This window comes from Paroedura picta, chromosome 10 (genome assembly GCF_049243985.1).
Source record: "Paroedura picta isolate Pp20150507F chromosome 10, Ppicta_v3.0, whole genome shotgun sequence".
Lineage (NCBI taxonomy): Eukaryota > Metazoa > Chordata > Lepidosauria > Squamata > Gekkonidae > Paroedura > Paroedura picta.
In genome coordinates, this window is record NC_135378.1 from 88298400 (window position 1) to 88319992 (window position 21593).

At 45.6% G+C, this 21593-nt stretch overlaps 1 protein-coding gene across 3 annotated transcripts in view; it reads right to left on the bottom strand.

Moving 5' to 3' along the window:
* LOC143819608 (maestro heat-like repeat family member 5) overlaps positions 1–21593 on the bottom strand; it is a 113622-nt gene that overhangs the window by 57754 nt on the left and 34275 nt on the right. For all 3 annotated transcript variants that reach the window (XM_077301440.1, XM_077301438.1, XM_077301437.1), the window contains 7 exons: positions 17875–17991; positions 14455–14574; positions 7852–7977; positions 6448–6570; positions 5408–5487; positions 3558–3693; positions 2891–2986 (listed from right to left, as the gene is read on the bottom strand). In XM_077301440.1, the coding sequence (XP_077157555.1) occupies positions 2891–2986; positions 3558–3693; positions 5408–5487; positions 6448–6570; positions 7852–7977; positions 14455–14574; positions 17875–17991 (798 nt within the window). The remainder of the gene's footprint in view (positions 1–2890; positions 2987–3557; positions 3694–5407; positions 5488–6447; positions 6571–7851; positions 7978–14454; positions 14575–17874; positions 17992–21593) is intronic.

Consider the following 21593-nt stretch of genomic DNA (forward strand, 5'->3'; position numbering starts at 1 on the left):
AGAAACTTGGTGGAATGATTCTCATGACTGGAATGTAATAGTGAATGGATATGAATTGTTCAGAAAAAAACAGAATAGATCGAAGAGGTGGAGGAGTGGCACTGTATGTGAGGAAAGGGCTTACCTGTCAGGAAATTCTAGTGAAGGAGAATATATCTACAGTGGAAAGCATCTGGATTTAAATAAGCAAGAGGAAAACAAACAGTGTGGTGGTTGGTGTCTGCTACCAACCGCCTGACCAACGAGAGGATGTGGATGCTGCACTTTGTGAGCAGCTTGGGAAAATATCCAAGCGGCAGGACCTTGTAATCATGGGTGACTTCAATTTCCCAGATGTGTGTTGGGAAACAAACTCTGCAAGGCTTCCTCAGTCATGCAACTTTCTGACCTGCCTGGCTAACAGTTTCATTATCAAATGGTAGATGAACCCACAAATTTTCAGTTATGTGAGGAGCAAACGTAAGGCAAAGGAGGCAATAGGCCCACTGTTGTGTACAGATGGACAAACTCTAATGGAGGATGCAGAGAAAGCAGAAAGGCTCAGCGCCTATTTTACATCTGTTTTTCCCCACAGGTCAAAGGGTTTAGGCTCATCTAGAGATGGCAGTAGCCAAGGGATAGTGTCTGGGGGGCAGGTTGACATGGACAGAGTTGTCGAGAGGCATTTAGCTGCACTGGATCAGTTCAAATCCCCTGGCCCCCTGGCTCAGGATGAAATGCACCTGAGAGTGCTCAAAGAACTTTCCGGAGAACTTGCACAACCCTTGTCCATCATCTTCGGGACGTCTTTAAGGAACGGAGATGTCCCGGAGGACTGGAAGAGAACCAATGTTATTCCGATCTTCAAAAAAGGGAGGAAGGATGACATGGGAAACTACAGACAAGTGAGTCTGACCTCTGTTGTGGGGAAGATAATGGAGCAGATATTAAAGGGAGTCATCTGCAAATATCTGGAGGACAATTTGGTGATACAAAGTAGTCAGCATGGATTTGTCTCCAACAGGTCCTGTCAGACCAAACTGTTTTCCTTTTTTGACCAAGTGACAGGTTTGCTGGATCGTGAAAATTCGGTTGACGTCACCGAATTCCCATGATCTTCGTTTTCTTGATGTTGAGTTTCAAGCCTTTTGCACTTTCCTCCTTCACACGCATCAACAGGCTCTTTAGTTCACTTTCTGCCATTAGAGTGGTATCATCTGCATATCTTAGGTTGTAGATTTCTCCCTGCAATCTTGATCCCAATTTGTGACTCTTCTAACCCCGCCTTTCTTATGATGTGCTCTGCATACAAATAGGCGACAGTATACAGCCTTGCCGAACTCCTTTCTCAATTTTGAACCAATGATTCCATGCCCGGTTTTGACCTGCATATAGGTTTCTCAAGAGTCAGATAAGATGATCTGGTATTCCCATCTCTTTAAGAACTTGCCACAATTTGTTGTGCTCCATACAATCAAAAGCTTATAATAGCTAGTTTAGCATATAGCTAGTTTATAGAATCATAGAGTTGGAAGGGGCTATACAGGCCATCTAGTCCAACCCCCTGCTCTACGCAGGATCAGCCCTAAGCATCCTAAAGCATCTAAGAAAAGTGTGTATCCAACCTTTGCTTGAAGACTGCCAGTGAGGGGGAGCTCACCACCTCCTTAGGCAGCCTATTCCACTGCTGAACTACTCTGACTGTGAAAATATTTTTCCTGATATCTAGCCTATATCGTTGTACTTGTAGTTTAAACCCATTATTGCGTGTCCTCTCCTCTGAAGCCAACGGAAACAGCATCCTGCCCTCCTCCAAATGACAACCTTTCAAATACTTAAAGAGGGCTATCATGCCCCTCTCAACCTCCTTTTATCCAGGCTGAGCATTCCCAAGTCCCTCAACCTATCTTCATAGGGTTTGGTCCCTTGGCCCCAGATCATCTTCATCGCTCTCCTCTGTACCTTTTCAATTTTATCTACGTCCTTCTTGAAGTGAGGCCTCCAGAACTGCACACAGTACTCCAGGTGTGGTCTGACCAGTGCCGTATACAATGGGACTATGACATCTTGTGATTTTGATGTGATGCCCCTGTTGATACAGCCCAAAATGGCATTCGCCTTTTTCACCGCTGCATCACACTGCCTGCTCATGTTTAGTTTACAATCCACAAGTACCCCAAGGTCTCATTCACATACAGTGTTACCTAGAACTGTATCCCCCATGCAGTAGGCATGCTTTTCATTTTTCTGACCCAGATGCAGAACTTTACACTTATTTTTATTAAATTGCATCTTGTTCTCATTTTCCCATTTTCCCATTGTGTTCAGATCTCATTGAACTCTGTCTCTATCTTCCAGAGTATTTGCCAGTCCTCCCAATTTGGTGTCATCTGCAAACTTGATGAGTAGTCCCTCCAACCCCTCATCTAGATCATTAAAAACTGTTAGGTGTAGAGTAGATTATTCCAACCCAAAGGGGGAGGTTTTGATCTTAATGAGGTGACTTTAAGATTGATTATTGGCTCATTAATATGTTGGAAATAATTTATGCTATTCTGCAGGAATACAAGGGGGGAACTTCCATTCCTTCCTTTTTAGGGTCAAAGGGAACAAAGAAGATTGAATAGATTAGAACTAGAAACACAAGTTAGACGGCTGTTGTTTTCTTTCCATGTAATTCTTTCTCGAATTTTAAACTTTTCCATAGAAGTTAAACACACACATCTGCTGAATTACTCTGCTGTGCTTTGTTTGCATTTTCAGTAAGCACAGTGAGACCATCTAAACAGAACATCTGAAAACAGCTCCTTTTAGTCCACCTAGCTAGTTAGCCTTCTGCATGCAACGTGCAACCTCTCCCCCCCCCCCGTCAACTCTGCCTGCATCCAAACCCATAATCCTTCCTGCATACCTCCAGCATGTTCTTAAGCTCCCCAGGATGTGGATTCTCCAACAGCAAGCTCTGCAACATTTCTTCAAGACTGCTCATGGCCTGGGAATAGAGCCCCTGAAGCAAGAAAGATGCCATGGTGATTAACACTGCACAGTCCAACATGTCAGTAGCAGCAGTGGAGGATTTGGGTGCAGTTGTAATTTGATTCCACCCCTTCCATGCAGCCTAGCTCCACCATCTTACTATTAACTTAAGGAATTACTGAAAATTCTATCCTAGACAAGACCCCAAATAATTCCCCAGAGAAATCTGTTCTGTGAACCTGGGTAGTTGAGGACTTCTTGATCTGCTCTGTAGTGAAGGTCAAAGGACAGGAGTGCAAACTCCCTGACTCCCCAGGAACAAAGCAAAGCTTCACACCAACCCCTTCTGCAATCAGAACTTCTTATCCAAACTTAGACATTTCAAAGTGAAGAACCACCATTCTGCAGTGACACCATAAAATCCTGTCAGATTCCGATCCAGAGGCTGCTCTCTGTAGCTCCTACCCTGTCTGAAGCTGCTCTGTAGCCAACCCTAAGCATTTTTCATATCATGTTTCTGTCAATATTCTCAATACAGATAAAACAAATATACATTTTACATGGCATAGGCACAAACTGCATGCAAAATGAAGATGGCTCACTTTGACATTCATAGCCTGCTTGGTGATGTGAGATTTCCTTTCCAGTATATCTAGTGGAACCAGGCAAAATATACTTCTGAAGGAAGCACAGAGAAGGCTGGATTTCATTTCTGTCTCAAGGAGAGGTTTCAGCTTGCTGATGGGAGAGGAGCACATCTGAGATTTAGCTGCAGCAAGATGATATGAAGTTATGACTGTGCCGTAATGTGCTGGAAGCCTCAGGCTGGGGAGCTATGGGGCTTCTGTCTCAGCCACTGCCAGACTAGGTTAGAGCAGTGGTTCTCAACCTTCCCAGTGCCGCAACCCTTTAATACCGTACCTCATGTTGTGGTGACCCCCAACCATAAGACTATGTAAGGGTTCTTTCACAGAAATTAAACCGAAACTGACCAATGGCGTGAAGATCCATTGTTCATGACTGTATATAAATTGTTTTTCCCCAGGGTTTCTCACTCTTTTCCACTGCTCCAGATAGACGAACACTTTGTCTTGATCTACCCCACAAGGCTGTTGTGTGGATGGTGCCCCCCCCCCAGCCAAGCTGCTTGCCATACCCTGACCCCTGTGAAAGGGCCATTCGGCCCCCAAAGTGGTCCTGACCCCCAAGTTGAGAACCACTGGGCTAGAGGAACCATCTACCTTGACCTGGGCTGAATCTGCACTGAGTTTTTATTCCAACCCCAGGTCGATTCTGTCCCTGTCGTTTACACTGAATGTGATTTCCTTTTTGATTTGGGGCGATTAAAATATTTCATCTGCAACAAGCATGATGGATCCGGAGTGACCCTAACTTTCCCCTGTGATAACCTGGAGTGGATATAACCCTCAATATTTGAAAAATCAGCATGAGTAAAGGTGCAACTCTCTGCTTTTCCTGAACTAACTTGCTGCCTCGAGCCTCCAATGCTGTAGAAAAGCCCTGATTGGCCAGGGTGTTAGTTCAAAGGTTTCCTCGTTCCCAGGTTCCAAGTCTTCCCTTAAAGGGGAAGCCCTAACTTCTCTCAGCAGAAGCTCCAGAAACACCAGGAGGTATTTTGCACAGAGCCATATAAAACAGTTCAAAAAACAACCAGTTTAGACCGGTGGTCCCAAACCACCGGGCCGCGGCCCGGCACCCTGTAGTTTTGCCAACTCTACTTTGTTCTTTAATGCAGTCGCTAATCTGCATAACTAAGGAGCTTCTCTGCATGACTAATAGAGCGTCGCAGGCAGGAGAGAAATGAATCGGTGAAAAGCCTCTTTTAGAAACAACGCTTAAAAGATGCTTAAAGCACCAAAGAGGCAGTTCACTATACAGAGCAAAATCAGTTTTGCGGAGTAAATTCACTCTTCTGTGCAGAGATCAGAAAAACAACGATGTATTTAGTGAGTTTTCATCAGCTTTTCCATCATGCAGAAGAGGCCCAGAAGCCCTAACTTCTCTGGGCAGAGATTTGCCTCTTGGATTTATTGCCCCTCCTCTGCTGTCTCCAATCCTCCCCCCCCCCCCATTCAAGAAAAGAGTCTCCTGCTGCGCTTGGCTCCTCCCCCCCTTCTGAGCTTCCCTAATCACGTGCAGAACACTTTTTTGTTTCAAGGGGGGGGGGAAATAGAGGAAGACCCGAGTTCAAATCAATCTGAATTCAGCAGGATCCACAACGGAATAAACAAAGTGCAGAATCAGCCCTGGTCTAAGGTAGACCCATAGGTCGATAGAAAGGCAACTAAGGGCTCTTCATTATATCTGATGTTTTCTAAAGGCACTGCTTTGGGGCAGTTTACTCTGGGATGGGTCCAAGAGGTAGCCGGTGAATCTCCCCCCCCCCCCAACGTCCCTCTCCCAAGATTCTAAAAGGGTGCTGGCTCACTACCTAAGTTCTTTAATGATGTACATCGCATCCTGGCGTACTGTGTTGACCAGCATATGGACAGGCTCTCTTTCAATCAGCACCTGTCAATTTTAATGGAGACACATTACAGGTCTTGATGTCCATACAAGAAAGGATTTATTCCTAGGCGCAGGCACTCCACTAATTAGGCTTCTACAAAGACAATCCTGCTTGCCTCAATTTCCTCTCACATGAGAATAAAACAGCGAACAAAAGCAGCAAACAAAAGCAGTTTCTGAACACGGATGCTGCCCCAGCCACCTTTGCCGGGTAGCATTCTGCCTCCTGCCTTCCCCTGGCACAGGAGTCAGGCAGCAGGCTACACTTCACTCCATGGCAAGGAAATTATAATGCCCATGCTTCCTTGCAAGGAAGGAAGGAAGGAAGGAAGGAAGGAAGGAAGGAAGGAAGGAAGGAAGGAAGGAAGGAAGGAAGGAAGGAAGGAAGGATGGAAGGATGGAAGGATGGAAGGAAGGAAGGAAGGAAGGAAGGAGGCAACGGGAAACATTTTGTCTGCTGGAGATAGATGATGAGGGTTCAGTGTCAGGTTGTGGGTGTCTGTGTTAGCAAAGGACTACAAACATAGGGGGGAGAGATGGACACAGGAACAAAAAGATCTACAGGCCACTTTCATTTAGAATGCTATGGACCTACAAGTGGCAAAGTAGGCACTTGCTGCCTGTGTGATTGGGGCAAGCTGCAGCTTCCCCAAGGCTGTTTCAGTCCAAGAACATGGCCCAAGGGGAAAGTTTGGCCTGGCATTCTTGGGCCATGGTCCTGTTTGAAATTGGGCCCCCATGTGCCTGATTTTTATTGAGAGGGTGGAAAAGCAGGAGATTCTGCTAGATACAGAGCCCCTTGTCTAACTTGCTTTTTGATGATGATGTTATCCGTTCACTTGTGTCCGACCCTCAGCGATTCTATAGGAAAATTTTCGCCAAAGTTTCTGTACTTGCTTTTTACTTACATGTAATTCCAGAGGTATGACAAATGGTTGTGCATACCATGAGTAACATACTTACTATCAGGCATTCCACAAGCGTTGGTTTCATATGCAGCTGCATGCCATGTGCTTTACCTGTGGCAGCCACAGCCTCCAGGGACATCAGCACGGCAATCAAAAAGCTTTTCTTCAAGGTCGTGTCCTAAACCAAATCCAAGAACAGAAAAAAGTTCCATAGTGGATTGACATCAGGGGCATGGCCAAAGGGCTTCCCCGAAGTTAGAGGGGCAACACAAGGTGGGCCATTCTGCTCCCATTCGGCTCATGCTGGAGGGCCAGAACCTGGCAGGGGGCAGCCTGGGTTTTCCACACACGTCCTGCATATCTCCCACAGCAAGGCTTGCAAAAACAGCTGCTGGCTGATTTCTGGACACAGCATCAGATCAGTGAAACAGCAGCAGCAGCAACAGAAGAGTGGGATTTTTGTCCTAATTCAGCCTAGTCCTTACTTCTGGGCTCCAAATTTTCGTAGTACTTACGTGTTAGAAGTGATGAGCTATTCAATATCGGCTGGCACCTTTCCATCCCAGTAGTCAGAGACATAGCTCACTATTGTCAAATCTCAGAAGCTAAACAGGGTTGGCCCTGGCTAGTATTTGGATGGGAGACCTCCAAGAAATACCAAGAGCATGATATGGATGCAGGCAAAGGCAAACCATCTCTAGCCTTGAAAAACTCTGTGGGGTTGGCATAAGTCAGTGTTGGCTTGCTAGCATGTCCCACTTTCACATCCTTTGCTGCCAACAGGAACAGCTGTCTGCCCTCCTCTGCTGTAACAGCCTTCCGAATACTTAAAGAGAGAAATCATGCCTCTTGGTTTACCATACTGTTGCTATTGTTTGGGACTTTCTTCCTTCCCTTTGGATAATTAACCCATTCTCTTTCCACTTCTTGGACTAACCTCCACGAGGGCAAGATGTGCTCTTAGCAAAATTATCCTAGCCTACACAGAGTTCTAGAGTATTTACTCTTACTTTCCTACCATAGTATGGAGTTTCTTAACAACAAAGGGCATCTATTTATAAATGCTGCCTTCTACTGAATCAGACCATGAAGGTCAGTCTTGTCTACCCAGAACTGAACCAGTTCTCCAGGTTCTCAGGCAGAAAATGGTCTTTCCCAGCACCTGCAGCCTCATCCCTGTAACTAGAGATGCTGGGGATTAGAACTGGGACCCTCTGCCACTGAACAACAGCCCCTCCCAATAAGCAATAAACCTCTTGTGTGGACTTTAAAGCAACACCCCTCTTGCGCTGAGCAAACCAGCTCTAAAGCTAATGGAGCCACTGGCTGTGGTGTGGCCAACTTCTGGAGTACTCTTGGCTGACTTTGTGGCACTCTGCCAACCTAGGATAGAGGAGGGGAACTAATGATTTACAATGTGCCAAATTAATTTGTGTGCAAAGAGATAATTTTACAATACCACTGGGTTGGCTGTGAAATATTCTATCATTCTGGCAATGATAAGTTCCACTCTAGGGAGAACGTCCTCTTTGATCCCCAGCGCCACTCGGCCATAGCACAGCAGGAGGGTGTTCCAGCTGTAGTACTGTGGGAAGAAACCAACAGCGGCATTAAGAAATGGAGATTGTCTTGCTAGAGAAGCCAACTGTGCATATTTGCTATAGAGACAAAGGGAATCAATGAAAGCTACTGTGACATCACATGAGAGGCCTCCATTGGGTTCTGGCAAAAGGGGGGTTTCTCCCAAGCCTTGTTTGGCCTCTAAAGCAGAATTTGCTAGGGCTCCCTTGCTGAGTGAGAGCGGAAGTCCCTCATCACGGGCCCTTTCACCTGGCATTTGTCTGTTCCATCTTCAGCAATGTGAATAACAAAAGACAAATAACAAGATCTGAACAACAAAAAAAGACAAATAAGATCTGAACAACAACCCATGTCTATATGCAATTTACGGTGTATACAACATCTAAAGAACTCTTACCATACCAACAGAGTTAAAGAAGAGACTGAGGGTATTTCCACACCCTTTAAATATAGTATAACACTTACCTTAAGTAGTCATTATATTTCGGCCCCTGCACATGATGTCGCCAGCATCCAGCATCTGGGCGGCATGTGGCCGGCTATATCTTCCATTTTAACCCTAGCTGGTGAATCCCAAAAAGTGGATTCACCAACATATGTTGCACTACCTAATGGAGAACAGCCAGCAGCTCACCAGCCAAGGAAAGGTATTGAGGTTCAAATGTGCAAGGACCCTGCCTCGTCCCTCCCCTGCACCCGCTCCCCTCTTCCAGTGGACAAGTGTGCAGGCAATGGCAGAAAGAATTTTTTCCAAATGTTTCTCCTTTGAAGAGGCCTCTCTCCCTCCCTCTCTCTCTCTCAAGGCAGGACGAGGAGCCACAAGCCCATGGCAAGGTGCAGCCAGCGAGACAGAAAAGCCCCCAGGCAGGAGCCCCTGCCACCCACAGCAAGGGAACTCCGTGGAGTGTGTGTGTGCATGTGCAAGGGTATAGGGAACGGCAGCAGAATTTAGGTTTTTTTTTTTTTTCAAGTGAACTGCCTGGAGCAACGAATAGTAATTCAATCATACAGCAAAGGTAAAAAATATTAACACCAAAGTTGTAGCACAAAGCATGCCTCTCTAAGTTCCCCCCCCCATTCACTTATTGGGGATTTATTAAAAGAAGCAAGTCTCATCATTCCATAAACAGTGGCAATAAAAAAAGCACTATGCATAGGCTATTCAATGGAGAACTACTGATTATTAAAAAAATAGCGGGCATCACTAGGGTAAAATTATGAATTGCCAATAACACACACAAAAATGGTGTTCTGGGATTGTCTTGTGGATAAAGAAAGAGGTCAACACTGTGGATGAAAATGGGCCCACACTCTCCATTCAGCAGCCTCTACCGAGCTGAGCCATGACATGGTAACCCTGAGGCTGGACAAATGTAATATGGTCTCCATGTTAGGCTTGGGTACTTGGGGCGGGAGAGGAATTCATGAGTCTTTGGTCTCTCTGCCACCAGTCAAATGTGGAAACCATGAGATTTAATTTAGAATCATAGAATCACAGAGTTGGAAGGGGCCATACAGGCCATCTAGTCCAACCCCCTGCTCAATGCAGGATCAGCCCTAAGCATCCTAAAGCATCCAAGAAAAGTGTATATCCAACCTTTGCTTGAAGACTGCCAGTGAGGGGGAGTTCACCACCTCCTTAGGCAGCCTATTCCACTGCTGAATTATGACTGTAAAAATTTTTTTCCTGATATCTAGCCTATATTGTTGTACTTGTAGTTTAAACCAGTGGTCCCCAACCCCCGGTCCGGGGACCGGTACCGGTCCGTGGATCATTCAGTACCGGGCCGCGGCTCCTCATCCCCAGCTGCTGCCTTGGCGGCTGGCCTGCCACTCTGTCCCTGGCTCACCTTTGGTGCTCTCCGGCGACTGCCATGGCTGGGGCTCTCCCTCAGCGTGGCACTGTGCAGCTGCTGCTGGCAGTGCCCCCCAGTGGGTGGTGGGAAGTCAGGAGCACCAGCAGGAAAGCAAGCGGAGCAGGGGCTCAGGAAGCGGTGACGTCCCTTGACAAAAGACTACCCCCCTCCGGGCCTCAGTAAAATCGTCAAGCGTTGACCGGTCCCCGGTGATAAAAACATTGGGGACCACTGGTTTAAACCTATTACTGCGTGTCCTCTCCTCTGCAGCCAACGGAAACAGCCTCCTGCCCTCCTCCAAGTGACAACTTTTCAAATACTTAAAGAGGGCTATCATGTCCCCTCTCAACCTCCTTTTCTCCAGGCTGAACATTCCCAAGTCCCTCAACCTATCTTCATTGGGCTTGGTCCCTTGGCCCCAGATCATCTTCATCGCTCTCCTCTGTACCCTTTCAATTTTATCTATGTCCTTCTTGAAGTGAGGCCTCCAGAACTGCACACAGTACTCCAGGTGTGGTCTGACCAGTGCCGTATACAATGGGACTATGACATCTTGTGATTTTGATGTGATGCCCCTGTTGATACAGGCCAAAATGGCATTCGCCTTTCTTACCGCTGCATCACACTGCCTGCTCATGTTTAGTTTACAATCCACAAGTACCCCAAGGTCTCGTTCACACACAGTGTTACCTAGAGGTGTATCCCCCATCCAATAGGCATGCTTTTTCATTTTTCTGACCCAGATGCAGAACTTTACATTTATCTTTATTAAATTGCATCTTGTTCTCATTTGCCCATTTTTCCATTGTGTTCAGATCTCGTTGAACTCTGTCTCTATCTTCCGGAGTATTTGCCAGTCCTCCCAATTTGGTGTCATCTGCAAACTTGATGAGTAGTCCCTCCCCCCCTCATCTAGATCATTAATAAATATGTTAAAAAGTATTGGGCCGACCACCGAGCCCTGAGGTACCTCGCTACTCATCTCCCTCCAGTCTGATGAAACACCATTGACAACAACTCTTTGAGAGCTTTAAACTAAAGCCACTAGGGGAAGGAGACGATCAACATAGGGAGTGTATGGAAGGAAAACGATCGGAGGCAGCCCAACTGGCAAGGCCAGCTCATAGGGAACCAAAAGTAAAAGGATTCAGATGTCTTTATACTAACGCCCGAAGCATGGGCAATAAAAAGGAAGAGCTGGAACTTCTCATGCTGATGGAAAGGTATGATCTAGTAGGCATCACAGAAACTTGGTGGAATGATTCTCATGACTGGAATGTAATGGTGGATGGATATGAACTGTTCAGAAAAAACAGAATAGATCGAAGAGGTGGAGGAGTGGCACTGTATGTGAGGAAAGGGCTTACCTGTCAGGAAATTCTAGTGGAGGAGAGCATATCTACAGTGGAAAGCATCTGGGTGAAAATAAGCGAGGGGAAAACAAACAATGTGGTGGTTGGTGTCTGCTACCGACCGCCTGACCAACGAGAGGATGTAGATGCTGCACTTTGTGAGCAGCTTGAGAAAATATCCAAACGGCAGGACCTTGTCATCATGGGTGACTTCAATTTCCCAGATGTGTGCTGGGAAACAAACTCTGCGAAGCGTCCTCAGTCATGCAACTTTCTGACCTGCCTGGCTGACAATTTCATTTATCAAATGGTAGATGAACCCACAAGAGGTTCAGCCATACTGGACTTAATACTGACCAACAGGCAAGAGTTGGTGGATGAGGTGAAGGAGGTGGGGACCCTAGGAGGAAGTGACCATGTCCTCATAGAATTCCTTTTGAGATGGGGGAGCCAAGGAAGCTTGTAGCCAGACACGGATGTTGGATTTTCGTAGGGCAAACTTTAAGAAACTCAGAGACATGATGAGTGTCATACCATGGACGAGAATGCTGGAAGGGAAGGGAGCATGTGAAGGGTGGGCGCTACTCAAACAGGAGCTATTGCATGCTCAATCAATGACTATCCCAGAAAGAGGAAAACACTGCAAAAGCTCTAAGAAGCCTATTTGGATGAACAGAGAACTTCAAGAGGAACTAAGAAAGAAAAGGAAAATGTTCAGGAAATGGAGGGAAGGACAGAGCTCTAAAGAAGAGTACCTACAGGTTACTAGGCACTGTAGATCAATCATCAGAAAGGCCAAAGCTGAGAGTGAGCTAAGATTGGCCAGGGAAGCCCATTGTAACAAGAAAAGATTTTTCAGTTATGTGAGGAGCAAACGTAAAGTAAAGGAGGCAATAGGCCCACTGTTGGGTGCGGATGGACAAACTCTAACGGAAGATGCTGAGAAAGCAGAAAGGCTTAGTGCCTATTTTACATCTGTTTTTTCCCACAGGTCAAAGTGTTTAGGCACATCTAGAGATGGCCATAGCCAAAGGACAGTGTCTGGGTGGCAGGTTAACATGGATAGAGAGGTTGTCGAGAGGCATTTAGCTGCACTGGATGAGTTCAAATCCCCTGGTCCGGATGAAATGCACCCAAGAGTACTCAAAGAACTTTCCAGAGAACTTGCACAGCCCTTGTCCATCATCTTCGGAACCTCTTTAAGGACTGGAGATGTCCTGGAGGACTGGAAGAGAGCAAATGTTATTCCGATCTTCAAAAAAGGGAGGAAGGATGACCCGGGAAACTACAGACCAGTGAGTCTGACCTCTGTTGCAGGGAAGATAATGGAGCAGATATTAAAGGGAGCGATCTGCAAACATCTGGAGCACAATTTGGTGATCCAAGGAAGTCAGCATGGATTTGTCTCCAACAGGTCCTGCCAGACTAACCTGGTTTCCTTTTTTGACCAAGTAACAGGTTTGCTGGATCGGGGAAATTCAGTTGATGTCATTTACTTGGATTTTAGTAAAGCTTTTGACAAGGTTCCCCATGATGTTCTGATGGATAAATTGAAGGACTACAATCTGGATTTTCAGATAGTCAGGTGGATAGGGAATCGGTTAGAGAACCGCACTCAAAGAGTTGTTGTCAATGGTGTTTCATCAGACTGGAGAGAGGTGAGTAGCGGGGTACCTCAGGGCTCGGTGCTTGGCCCGGTACTTTTTAACATATTTATTAATGATCTAGATGAGGGGGTGGAGGGACTACTCATCAAGTTTGCAGATGACACCAAATTGGGAGGACTGGCAAATACTCCGGAAGATAGAGACAGAGTTCAACGAGATCTGAACACAATGGAAAAATGGGCAAATGAGAACAAGATGCAATTTAATAAAGATAAGTGTTAAGTTCTGCATCTGGGTCAGAAAAATGAAAAGCATGCCTACTGGATGGGGGATACGCTTCTAGGTAACTCTGTGTGTGAACGAGACCTTGGAGTACTTGTGGATTGTAAACTAAACATGAGCAGCCAGTGTGATGCAGTGGTAAAAAAGGCAAATGCCATTTTGGGTTGTATCAACAGAGGCATCACATCAAAATCACAAGATGTCATAGTCCCATTGTATACGGCACTGGTCAGACCACACTTGGAGTACTGTGTGCAGTTCTGGAGGCCTCACTTCAAGAAGGACGTAGATAAAATTGAAAGGGTACAGAGGAGAGCGACGAAGATGATCTGGGGCCAAGGGACCAAGCCCTATGAAGATAGGTTGAGGGACTTGGGAATGTTCAGCCTGGAGAAAAGGAGGTTGAGAGGGGACATGATAGCCCTCTTTAAGTATTTGAAAGGTTGTCACTTGGAGGAGGGCAGGATGCTGTTTCTGTTGGCTGCAGAGGAGAGGACACGCAGTAATGGGTTTAAACTTCAAGTACAACGATATAGGCTAGATATCAGGAAAAAGTTTTTCACAGTCAGAGTAGTTCAGCAGTGGAATAGGCTGCCTAAGGAGGTGGTGAGCTCCCCCTCACTGGCAGTCTTCAAGCAAAGGTTGGATACACACTTTTCTTGGATGCTTTAGGATGCTTAGGGCTAATCCTGCATTGAGCAGGGGGTTGGACTAGATGGCCTGTATGGCCCCTTCCAACTCTATGATTCTATGATTCTATGATTCTATGAGTGCGGTTCTATAACCAATTCCCTATCCACCTATCTGAAAATCCAGATTGCAGTCCTTCAACTTATCCATCAGAACATCATGGGGAACCTTATCAAAAGCTTTACTAAAATCCAAGTAAATGACATCAACCAAATTTCCCCGATCCAGCAAACCCTGCTACTTGGTCAAAAAAGGAAACCAGGTTGGTCTGACAGGACCTATTGGAGACAAATCCATGCTGACTTCCTTGGATCACCAAATTGTCCTCCGGATGTTTGCAGATGGCTCCCTTTAATATCTGCTCCATTATCTTCCCCACAACAGAGGTCAGACTCACTGGTCTGTAGTTTCCCGGGTCATCCTTCCTCCGTTTTTTTTTGCCTATTTACCTATACCCTGCCTCACAAAGTAAGGAGGAAGCTGAAGTCCAGAGGTGGCAATTAGAACAGGCCAGGAGCCAGGCCCCTAATCCTGGTGGAATGGATTTAAAGCAACTTAAACTCTTCAGCAACCTGAACTGTCAAATGTTGCTGATGCATCACATCAAAAAATGAAATATAAATTTTAAAGACCACAAAATTCCACACCCAGCCACCCCAAGTCATGTGTCAAATGTAGATCAAGTGAGCTGTACCTGGCTGTTTTCTGAAGCAGACGTCTCCTGACCAGGAATTGTTTTGCTGAAGTCCTCCAACACATTCAAAACCTCGTTGAGATGGCGAGATGCAACTAAGCCAACAGCAGATGCAATACCCTAGGACGAGCCAGCAAGTGACAAGGGAATTATGAAGAGTCACTTTGATTTTGTAGTATTTAAGTGCTTTTTTAAAAAGCATTTAAATCTTTGTACAGAGATATCCAAGATGGCTAATTCTTGGTAATGGCCCTAGGAAGAGAAGACAGCACATAAAAAGGTTCTATGAACTTCAGTTAAACAGCACTCTTGACCACCATCCACAAAATTAATCAAAAATTTCTGTTAATTTCACCACCTTTTAAAGACTAAACTCGCTTACAAGTTTTTAAAATTTAACAAGTGTATTCTGATACCTTGCAAATGTTTTGTGCCATAAGGATTCAGGGTTTTTTGAGATGGTCACTTAAGAGTGTGAGCATAGAAAGGAGCATATGTGTGCACTTTGTGTCCTTAAATATGGATACTTATCAACCTAAGTGGCCACTTCATGCATTTGACAAAGAGTGTTCCGGCAACCAGAGCTTCTGTCACAATAAATGTTTTAGTCTTTAAAGCACCACAAGACAGTTTTAGTTGCAGCAGTCCAAAGACAGAGCTACCAATAAAGGGATCTCTTAGTAGTGCTTGTCTGCGCTCTGGACTGCTCTGATTCCATTATTAAACCCCCTAGACCATTTCCAGTTCACCAAGAACTAGGTTAAATCCCTCCCTCTTCTCGGATCTTCATTGCCAGTCTAGCTGAATATGGTGGCCTCAAGCTGGAGGCACTGCCAGCAGTTGGCTTGGGAAGAGCAGCAGTGACCCACGGGCCTTCTACCCATGGTGCACAGTGACATTCTGGCCATGGGGAATGATGGCCATGTCCATTCCATGGTCGCTTCCACCGTTCACCTCTCCTCCTGTTCTCCTCTTGCACTCAGCACCAGTGCTGCCATTTAGAGGCCCCACCATCCCACCCAGTTGCTGTCCCTCCCACTACCCTTGGCTCACCAACCACAATCTCACAATTTGGAGCTGTGGTGCTGCAGGGAGGCTGAGTTTCCCTGCTCCTCCCCTCCCCCATTACTACACAACAGATACCAAGACTGAAGATGCATGGGGAGTTTCTAGAGAGCAAACTCAATTAATTTATATTCATTTTTGTATTTATAGGCTGCCCTCCCCCAAGGGCTCAGGGCAGCTCACAAAGTTCGAAATACAATATAAAGATACAAGAAGAAGAAGAAGAAGAAGAAGAAGAAGAAGAAGAAGAAGAAGAAGAAGAGTGGTTCTTTTTCTCTACCCAAAGGAGTCTCAAAGTAGCTTTCAATCGCCTTCCATTCCTCTCCCCACAACAGACACCCTGTGAGGGAAGTGAGGCTGAGAGAACCTTGCTATTACTGCTCTGTCAGAACAGCTTTATCAGTGCCATGGCGAGCCCAAGGTCACCCAGCTGGTTGCATGTGGGGGAGCATGGAATCAAACCCGGCTCATCCGATTACAAGTGTGCACTCCTAACTACTACACCAAACTGGCTCTCAATAGAACATAAATACTACAGAATTAAAATTTGAATAATTGTACTAGGTGTGGGTTAGTGAAACTGGCAATAGAGGCTGCAAGAAATTTTAAGATTTAAGAAAGTTAATCAAGCAATGCAGACCCATCAGGTGAAAACACACAATCTCCTCCCCTAAATTATATTGAATTTTAAGCCCCCCAAGCATCACCTGAAGTCGCAGACAGTTAGAATTCATTTGTTATCTTAGCTTTGTCACCTGCCCCATGGTTAAGATAAAAACACAGTCCATCATGGCTTCTGCACAGGGCCCTCAGCTCTTCCGGAAGCTCATTCCACCAGGTCGGGGCCAGGACCGAAAAGGCCCTGGCCCTGGTCGAGGCCAAGCAAGCTTCCTTGGGACCAGGGATGACAAATAGGTTAGCCCCCACAGAGCGTAAGGCCCTGCAGGGGGTATAGGGCAAAAGGCGGTCCCTCATATATGCTGGGCCCAAACCATGGATGGCCTTGAAGGTCAAAACCAAAACCTTGAAACTGATCTGGAATATAACTGGTAACCAGTGCAGCTGCCTCATCACTGGCTGGATGTGGGCTCTCCACGATGTAGCATTTTGGACCAGTTGCAGTTTCCGGATCAAGCCCAGAGGCAAGCCAGTATAGAGCGAGTTACAGAAATCTATTCTGGAGGTGACCATCGCATGGATCACTGTGGCCAGGTGTTCAGAGGACAGATAGGGTGCTAGTAGCCAAGCCTGGCGGAGGTGCAAAAATGCCTGGCCAGCTACCTCCTTGACCTGTGCCTTGAGTATTAGTGAGGCATCAATGGTCACCCCCAGATTTCTGGTCTGAGACGCGCTCTTTAGTTGCGTCCCAGCCAGAGAGGGTAAGCGCGCTTCCTAATCTGCCCCTCTACAGGATCACAGGACCTCCATCTTGGAGGGGTTGAGTTTCAGGCGACTCTGCTCGAGCCATCCCGCCATGGCTTCCAAACATCTGGCAAATGGATCTGGGGGAGAGTCTGGGCAGCCATCCATGAGGAGAAAGAGCTGGGTGTCATCAGCATACCGATGGCAACCCAGCCCATAACTCCGTACCAGGTGAGCCAGAGGGCGCATAAAGGTATTAAATAATGTGGGGGATAGCACCAAGCCCTGTGGGACCCCACAAGGGAGCCGATAAGGACCCCACAGCCCACTGCTACCCTCTGGGTCCGGTTTTGGAGGAAGGAGCATATCCAGTGCAAGGCTGTACCTCTTATCCCCGTACTGGTGAAGCGGCTTGCTAGTAGCTCATGATCACTTCAAACGCGGCTGACAGATCTAAATGAACTAGCACAGCAGAGCCGCCTTGGTCAAGCTGGTGACGGAGGTCATCCAATAAGGAGACCAAACCCATCTCAACCCCATGGTCAGGATGGAGCCAGACTGGTATGGGTCAAGCGCCGAAGTATCTTCCAGGAATGCTAGGAGCTGGTCCGTCGCAGCCCTTTCCACCAAATGTGAGGCCACCCTGTCACATCCTAGCCTCAGTCCAGGCCATTACAATCTGCTCAACGACCAGTTTCTTTGTGCACCTGTGAGCAACAAATTAAGCTATGGCTGACACAAACGTTACAGGTTTTCTGAGGCACAGTCAACCTCGGCTTCCTTTCTTCTGTATCAATAACATACTTCAAGGAGAGGGGCTCTATGAACCACTGAGCCTACCCATGTTCACCTTCCCACTCCAGCGTACAACTTCCAGCCACAGAAGGATTCTCTGAGCAACAGCATGAACTATTACCTTTTCCATTTCCAAATGGGAGTTGGAAGAAAAGAGATAATATGTCCAGCTGGTGTAGCAACACTATACCCACTCACCTTTGTTTCTATTGGTCCTCTGTGAGATAATGCCAAGATTCTGTAAAGATGCTCTTGGACTAACTGAGAGTTGTCAGAAGCACGCAGTATTGCACCATAATATTGGTAGAGGAAGACCTGTGGGAAGAAGGCCCAAGAGTTCATCTATCAATCCGTAAGACAGACAAAGGCACAAGAAGACCAAGAGATGTCATTTGGGGAGAAAGCGAGAGAAACAGAGAGAGACAGAGAGACAGAGAAAGGGAGGGAGGGAGGGAGGGAGAGCATAGGTGTCAGTGGGTGGGTGGAGAGGTACTGCATCTTGACCTGCATTTTTTTCTAGGCATCATATTAAATTAAGATTTATTTTTAAGCACATTGGTCTGGATGGGGCAGTTTCACTGTGGGAAGAACTATCAGTTTGTGGAACTAAAACAGAAGAAAACCAGATTTAAGTGGGTAGCTGTGTTGGTCTGAAGTAGCACAAGAAAATCTGAGGCCAATGGCACCTTTAAACCAACAAAGATTTATTCAAGGCATGTGCATGTACACTTTCTCAGACAATGGAACAGGGATCATGAGAGTACAGATATAAGGAGAAAGTAAATTAGTAGCAAATTAGTAAACAGCATTACAACACCCAAAATATGCAGCATGATAATTCCTTGCTAGAAAAGCAAATCAGTCCTCTGGATTCAATTGTCATTCACAAAAATATAGGGGGATATAAAAACGTTAAAGTTAGTGATTAATGGCAGACACTTTCCCAGTTGTGAAGAGAAGTAATTAAAAGAGACTTAGGAAAAGCGGTGGTATACAAATTGAACAATCAATCAATCAATCAATACCCTCTGCCAAAGAATTAATGGACAAAAGTCTGACATCAAAAATCAGAGGATTGAAAAACGGGTAGGGAACACTTCACCCTTTCAGGACATACAATAAGAGACCTCAAAGTGTCTGTTTTATTACAAAGGAACTTCAAGAACAGACCTGAAAAGGAAATTGCAAAAATACAAGTTGTAATAACTCACCTAAAACAATGGCACTCAAAACAATGGCAAAGCCAGGACTCAACAAGGGTATAGTTTGTTTTTTATCTCATTATGCATGCTAATGAGAGAGCCTCTTGTGGCGCAGAGTGGTAAGGCAGCAGACATGCAGTCTGAAAGCTCTGCTCATGAGGCTGGGAGTTCGATCCCAGCAGCTGGCTCAAGGTTGATTCAGCCTTCCATCCTTCCGAGGTCGGTAATATGAGTACCCAGCTTGCTGGGGGGTAAACGGTAATGACTGGGGAAGGCACTGGCAAACCACCCTGTATTGAGTCTGCCATGAAAACACTAGAGGGCGTCACCCCAAGGGTCAGACATGACCCAGTGCTTGCACAGGGGATACCTTTACCTTTTATGCATGCTAATAAAAAGATTTATTCAGGGCATGAGCTTTCGAGTGCAAGCACTCTTCGTCAGACTATGATCTTCTTACATGACAGGGAATATATAGCAAAAATCAGTTATGTTAAATCAGCAGACTGTATCACAACCAAATACAGGCAATGATAATCATTTGTCAAAACAGCCAAACAATCTCCTAGAATCAAATGAGTAGTCGTGTTGGTCTGAAGTAGCACAATAAAATCAGAGGGTACTTTGACATACCCTGGACTCAACAAGGACAAAGGTTTTTTTAATCTCACTATGCATGCTAACCTTCTGTAACTTGTGTATCCACATTCCTCACAATTTATTTTAATTGGGATTATGTAACTGTTATTACAAAATTCAAGAAGGACGTAGATAAAATTGAAAGGGTACAGAGGAAAGCGACGAGGATGATCTGGAGCCAAGGGACCAAGCCCTATGAAGATAGGTTGAGGGACTTGGGAATGTTCAGCCTGCAGAAAAGGAGATTGAGAGGGGACATGATAGCCTTCTTTAAGTATTTGAAAGGTTGTCATTTGGAGGAGGGTAGGATGCTGTTCCCGTTGGCTGCAGAGGAAAGGACACGCAGTAATGGGTTTAAACTACAAGTACAACAATATAGGCTAGATATCAGGGAAAAAAATTTCACAGAGTAGTTCAGCAGTGGAATAGGCTGCCTAAGGAGGTGGTGAGCTCCCCCTCACTGGCAGTCCTCAAGCAAAGGTTGGATACACACTTTTCTTGGATGCTTTAGGATGCTTTGGGCTGATCCTGCGTTGAGCAGGGGGTTGGACTGGATGGCCTGTATGGCCCCTTCCAACTCTATGATTCTATGATTCTATGAGATGCTGCATTGTTGTGGGTGAGGAGTTGTTTGAGATTGGGGAGCTGTCTGTGTGAAAGAAAATTTTTACCCACCCCTAGGGCTTGGGAAAGAGAACTGTCATTATCCAGTAGGGGTTGTAAGTCACTGATGGTGCGTTGTACTGTCTTCAGCTGAGAGCTATATGTAACCACTAGTGGTGTTCTGTTGTTTTCTCTTTTGGGTCTGTCTTCTAACAGGTTTTCTCTTGGTATCCTTCTGGCTTTGTTAATCTGTTCCTTGACCTCACTGGCTAGGTATTTCAGTTCCAAAAAGGTTGTAGATCATTTAGATGGGAATCTCTGTCCATGGGATTGGAGCAGATGCGATTGTAACGTAGGGCATGGCTGTATACAATGGATTGTTTGGTATGTTCAGGATGGTAGCTGGAGGCATACAGGTACGTTTGTTGGTCAGTAGGCTTTCGGGATAAGGTAGTCTCTAGGCATCCATTGTTTATTTTTACAGTAGTGTCCAGAAAATGTATTTCTTGCGTAGATTGGTTCATTGTCAGGTTGATAGTGGGGTGCAAGTCATTGTATGCCTGGTGGAAAGTATCCAAGGCTTCTTTACCATGTGTCCAGACAATAAAAATGTCATCAATGAATTGCAGGTATACGAGAGGTGTGAGTGAGTGAGTATTCAGGAAGCGTTGTTCCAGGTCTGCCATGAAGATGTTCACATATTGAGGCGCCATGCGGGTGCCCATGGCTGTGCTATTGATCTGAAGGAACAAGTCATCACCAGATCTGAAGTAGTTATGGGTGAGAACAAACTGGCACAGTTTGGTGGCTGGGTCAGCTATGGTGTTGTTAGAAACTGTATTCCGAATGGCTTGTAATCCATCCTTGTGTGGGATGTTGGTATATAGTGATTCCACATCCATTGTGGCTAAAATGGTGTTCTCTGGAAGGTTGTTCAAAGATTGTATATTCCTCAGGACGTCTGTGGTGTCTCGAACATAACTAGGAGCCTTGATGGCATAGGGCCTAAGAACAGAGTCCATATAGCCAGATACCCCCATGTTGCTAATCTCATTCAACTCTTATATCCACATTTCTTACAATCCCCACTTTATTTTATGTTATTTGGGATAATGTGACTGTAAAGTGATGTCAGTAATATGTCATGTAATTTTGAATTTAACTCTCTAGTCTCAGGACAAGATAACTGACCAGCACCGTTTGTCACTTGCAGGGGTGCTTGCACACTTGGGTGGAGACGGATGGAGCCAGCAACAAGTCTCTTGTAATTATTTCTTTTCACAACTGGGAAAGTGTCATTAATTAGTAACATGGACAATTTTACTTCTCCAATGTTTTTGTGAACTACAGCTGAACTCAAAAGGACTGATTAGCTATTTTAGCAAAGAATTATCATAGGGCTTAATTTGGATTCTATGACACAGTTTACTAATTTACTATTAATCTACCTTTTCTATATATCTATATTCTCAT